The sequence below is a fragment of the Pinus tabuliformis genome, chromosome 4_1 (assembly GCF_031772625.1).
Source record: "Pinus tabuliformis cultivar Carrire ecotype Pingquan chromosome 4_1, CPIR1, whole genome shotgun sequence".
Lineage (NCBI taxonomy): Eukaryota > Viridiplantae > Streptophyta > Pinopsida > Pinales > Pinaceae > Pinus > Pinus tabuliformis.
The window spans coordinates 966368444-966374407 of record NC_142303.1 but is presented as its reverse complement, the minus strand read 5'-3'; the positions used below and the strand labels follow the sequence as shown (position 1 = coordinate 966374407).

Here is a 5964-nt window from a genome sequence, read left to right as displayed (position 1 = left end):
CAAATGTCACATTTCCTCAACATAGCTCTCTATAATATTCTCTCACTGTTGATAGAAAGGAATCTATTACTATGCCATTTCCAAGGAATTAAGATGGGCAACAACCAACTAGTTGATGTTCCAACTAGTTGGGAGAGAGATTGCAATTTAAATCACAAGCGACATCAACATTGCCAAAACTCCAAACGAGATGTTCCAACCTACGGTATTTCATATCTGAACTGCGATACATTCCATTTATGTACGAGATCTTATTAAAATTCGATAAAATTCATATAGTAAAAGTGTGTTATTGGCCTGAGGATACCTTCCCTATTCTTTTTCCATAGTTTTGCACAAACAAGATATTATCACAGAGAATCTGCTTCATCTGACTTATCGGTGGGAACTAATTCTTTTCCTTTCTTTATCGCTTTGTTTCCCTTTGAACGTAAATCGCTGCCAGATCCAACAGATCCCATTCCAAGAACACCTGAACAACTAGTGGTAGTTTCTGTGTTTCGTCTGTCAATAGAATCTGGAGCCCGAGATGATCCGAGCCCTGGGTTTCGACCTTCATTAGATATGGCGGTTACCTGTGCAACTGGAATCAAACAGAGCCCTTTACTTTGTAAGTACTCCGTAGCTCCATTCATATCCCTCTCCATGTACTTCACAATATTGTTCTCAAACTCTCGGCCTTCCTTAAATAGCGAGCCACCAGGTTGAAGCAGACCCGCTGATGCCTTGCAAACCGAAAAAAGGTAGCATCAGCCAACAAAGTAAAACACACTTCGCTGTTCCAGTAAAAGAATACATTTCTATTGCTAGTAAAAATCAATAATCAGGCCTGTACCTCAGCTGCAACATTCTTGTCAAGCTTACTCGCGCTCAAAACCTGCAGAACAGCTGAGCTTTGAGAACAAGAATTGAGCTTATCATAGGCTGCAGAAATTCAATGTTGCAAGAGATTTGAGAACAACCTTTATTTGCATCTGCAGAAGTTTGACATACTCAATTATTTCATCCAGCATCGATGCTCTGTCCGTCTGCATATATAACAGCAATCTTTCCATCATTTAAAGAACAATCATTTGCCAAAATATAAAGAACAAACAATTACGAAAATCAAAAACTTCAAACAACCCAGTACCTTGGATTCTTATCAATCACCAACATTCCATGTATTGAATGACAGTAAATGCATATAAGCATTCCACAGTTTACATGAGTTAACAACAGACAAATATTAACAAATTTGTCTCCATCTCTGGCAATGAGTGGGTTGCCATTTGATCCCCAAGACTATGTGATCCCATAGCATTATGGAGAATCGTTATCTCCTTCAATTTATATATATTAGTTTCTTTGCAGTGTCATGAATTTATTTCTGAACTGAAGAAATCAGGCTTGGAATACTTCGCAGAAATACATAGTTTTGGTCGGAATTGGACTAGAACCACGTGTGAATAAGTGCCCAACTTATCAACTTATAGAAGATAATTTGAGGAGAATGGTGGAGGCCATCAACTTTATTTGAAACTTTATTATACTGAGATTAAAAACATAATTACAATTATTTGTATAGTCAAAACAATTGAATACAATATAATTTCGAGAATTTTTGTCAATCACCCAGCATTTCTAATCAAATTTGATTCGCGATTCATATAAGTTCATTCACCATGGGCGTTTTCATGTCAAATATCTCGTGGAAGGTGAATTGTGAAAAAGCTAAGGCCGAAATTATGAAAAACGCTAAGAGCCTAGTAGTAAAGAGTCACAGTGTTTATCCACAAATACATTTCTAGATCATGCAATTATGGATAAATCAGGGTATGCTCTTACCATCATGGATTTGCTATTCTATTACTTATATAAAACAGGAATCCTTAAAAAAACAATCACTAATATTTAGGAATTCCTCTTTTACTTACCTTATTAGCATTTGGAACAAGCTCATGCAAAGCTTTCAAGTTTTGTCCAATTCTGTCTCTCCCTTCCTGCGAGATAATTAGCAAAAAAGTCAAAACCTTCACCAGACTAAAAGATTTCAGAGGAAAAATAAAATATTTTCTCACCGGTTTATCTACACTGTGAGGATCCATATCTTGACCTCGACTAGCCCTCCCACGTATCCTTGGAGTTCCATTAAAAGCTTTTCCACCAGTTGATCTATCAGCATCACCCATGTCTTGCAAATGATTTCCAATACACTGTTTCTAGCTATAGACTTACAGAGCTTGTGTATCACAAGCTGCCCAAGACAGTTCTCTTCTTACAGAGATTCAGTGTCACAAGCTACCCAAGACAGTTCTCTACTCGATCACAAGCTACCCAAGACAGTTCTCTTCTTACAGAGCTTCAGTATCACAAGCTACCCAAGACAGTTCTCTGCTCAATCACAAGCTACCCAAGACAGTTCTCTGCTCGATCACAAGCTACCAAGACGGTTCTCTATTTGTAGCATTGGCGAGTCACCATTAACACAATATAACTCTCAAGGCAAATGTTTGTTAAGACAAAGTCAATTTGCTTTTCTGTTGAGAATATTCAACTACTTATACTAAATAGTCACCATTAACACAATATAACTCTCAAGGCAAATGTTTGTTAAGACAAAGTCAATTTGCTTTTTTGTTGATAATATTCAACTACTTATACTAAATAGTAAACCGAAAATAGGTTTTCAGCCAAACAATTCTTGTATTTTAAATTAAAATAAAAACAGTTATTATTTTTATCTATATAAAATAAAGATGGACCTAATATTTAATTTTAAATAATAAAATAAAGATTAATGCTATTAACAAAAAAATATATATATTTAAAAAATATATAATCAGTAGGTTTAGTTTCATTTATGGTTATAAAAGGGATATAATCAGTCTATTTAATTTTATTTATTGCTATAATGAGTGGTGTGCACACCCTTTTAGAAAGTAAAGTAATTTTATTTACCCGCTAAGTTTTTAACCAAATAGGTATACAATCTATAATTTTGTGTTTATTGTTTATCGGGTTTGTACAATATCACGGGCAACTACCATAACATATCAATACCATTTGCCCAAAAACCATAACTTATTTCAAAATCAAATTATTATTTTAATTTTATTTCGTAATATTTTTATACATACCTACTTCTTGACCAAATAGGTACACAATCTATAACTTTGTGTTTATTGTTATCCCGGTTTGTTACAATATCATTGACCATTACCGTGACTTATCAATACCATTTCTTCAAAAACCATAACTCATTTCAAAATCAAAATAATTTATTTTAATTTTATTTCATAACATTTGTATACTTGCTAATTTCTTGACCAAATAGATACACACTCTATAACCTTGTATTTATTGTAAGTCTATTATATTAGAAATAGTTTTCTTTTAATTTAAAATAAAATTCATAAACGTAAATTGCAACTAAAATTTTAAATAAATAAATTCAATTGAATTCTAAATAAAATTTGTGATGTCCCAAAATATTTTGAAGATCTTATTATGTTAGATTTTTATATTTATTTTTAATATTACATTAATATAAATTATATTAAGCTATGCTATGCTATATAGATAAATATAAATTATCAGTAAAAATATCGTTATTATTCTAAATTATCAATTTTTTTTTTTAATAAGATGCAAGTATTTGATTATTTAATGAAATATTATATATTACTTTATTTACATAAAACCATTAAATGTTATAGTCAAATAAATATGATGAGTTTAAATGGTTTATAAATTCAACTTCAAAATTGATATAAGTTGGTTAGTTTTCTTCTTAATTAATATTTTTGATCATGTAAATATGTAACAGTCCACATGTGGAAGTAAAAAATGAAATCAAATTATTGTTGTTAGTATTTTTATTTTAAATTTTTGTAATTACGAAAAGAAATATAAACATGAACAGTTACGACAGATAATAAGGAATTTTTAGAGTCAAAATATATTGAAGATTCCACGATAATATAAAGAAAGTTTTTGGAAACAGTTGAAGGCACTTATTATTCATTTGCTTTCTTCTAAGTCCTTGGGATAAAAAAGGCTCATGAGGGACGAATTGGATGTTGGGTACCATAGGGAGGAACCACTTGAAGAAGAAGGATACATGAAAGTAGGAGTATTTCGAGAGTTGGTTTGGATGAGTGGAAATTTTTCAAGTCAGATTGATTTCTAAGAAGATCCAGAGACGTAATTGGGAGTTCCATTGGAAGGGAAGACTCGTCTCATTCTAGTTCCAAACTCTTAATCATCTGAGGAATTTCAGATAAGTACATTACTCATTGTTTCTTATGATAGAATAAGTTCATAATAATGTGTGACACTTTGAACTAATTTACGAATAGAAATAAATAAAGGTTTGGTTGTTTCTTTAAAAAAGATTTCTTGTAGTTCTTTCTTATATGGAAGTTAGCTAGCAATAGAGGTTTATGGTTGGTATGGACCAACAATTTGTATTTGCGAGTATGTTAATACTTGTTAAGGGAAAACTATAGACAATGTTGTTGATAATAAGATTGAAAACCTGTTACTGTTGGTGATAGCATTGTTGAGTTAAATGGTGCGTTACTCTTGTTAAAGAATTGTTGAATTAAAAGGTGGGGTCTGTACATAAAAATAGCGCTGTGAATGGATTCCTGTTACGGTTATGCACCTTGCGAGTAATGCTCTTCAATTTACTAGTAATACGCTCTAAATACATCCTGCAAGTAATGTTCTTCAATTTACTAGTAATACCCTCTAAATACAAAGAACAACCATGCATGGCACCCCAAAGAGGTAACAGTATCCTAATACTAATGAATATAAAACATGTATATGCATATAAGAATAAGTGTGGCTAATTTTGTTGATTTAGAATAGTTAACCGTGAGAGATTTTCTATTGCACCGTGAACCTAAACCAAACAACTCTACATTGTGAGTAGCAAACTTGAGTCACGTTCAGGCCATAGTAAGGAAATCACCGAACCTAGTCACTGAATTTACCTTTTGGCCTGTCCCATTAGGACATCGAGGAGGCGATTCCCAGTGGTTGAAGGTGGAATCTGAGACTTTTACCTTAAAGAAAGGAAACCTTGTTATCAAGGTAGCCGCTAATTGTAACTGAATTGATTCATAACACACAAAATGATAATAGCTTCAATAATATCAAATGTGTAGCAAACATCAATAGCTTAGCTGACTAGTTAACCTTGTTGACAGTGCAACAGCAGGTCTACAATCGAAAAGAACCAAATATGAAATACAGAGCAATGAATCTCAAACTGAAAGGACTAATAAATCATGCTTGATATACATGCTTGATAGAAGAGATAAACCCGAGGGTGAAACCCTCCTAAAAACAAATATTAAACCTCGGTGAAATGCCAAAATGAACTTGAATTATTCCTTAGATCCATTAACAAGCTTGAAGTGCAAACACAAAACCTCTGAGGATCTGTTCTGAAGAAACGCATTAAGAGGCTATTCATTTTTCCGCATGAACGGGATAATATTTCATGAGAGCCACAAGGGAACATACGCAATTGCCAACTTCAAGGTGGAGAGTCGTTCATTCCAAGCCATCCTCTGGGACCCTGAACCTTACCTACCTCTTCGAAAACCTGTTGGGTAACCTAAAAACAGAGGGACACAAACATTAAGCTAGATATTCACCTCCGACGCCACAATAAAGACAAAAAATTTATAAGTGAATGAGGATTAACAGATTTTTCTATAAGTGGGGTGGCCTAACGAGGGTATGCTGAGTGCTAAGTAGCGCAATACCCTGTACTCATCATTGAGCAACAAGGAAAGCTCACCATGAACTTGAAACAATAGGACCATATCGATTTTCCCAGTGGAGAATAACAGAACCAGGGAAGAGTCAAGCTCGTTTCTCCAGATGCAAGGAATGAGAACGAAGATGGTCCATGATGAACTAGGTAGGTAGGAACCCTAAACCTCATGTCTTGCTTCTCGAGAATCT

General features: G+C 33.5%; 1 protein-coding gene across 1 annotated transcript; it reads right to left on the bottom strand.

Moving 5' to 3' along the window:
* Nucleotides 1-350: 350 nt before the first annotated feature.
* LOC149179369 (transcription factor LRL2-like) lies at nucleotides 351-2171 on the bottom strand. The gene is made up of 5 exons (XM_089422437.1): nucleotides 2061-2171; nucleotides 1917-1982; nucleotides 994-1028; nucleotides 836-893; nucleotides 351-725 (listed from the first exon to the last, which is right to left on the bottom strand). The coding sequence occupies exons 1-5, from the start codon at nucleotides 2169-2171 to the stop codon at nucleotides 351-353; spliced, it is 645 nt and encodes a 214-aa protein (XP_089278563.1).
* Nucleotides 2172-5964: the final 3793 nt, after the last annotated feature.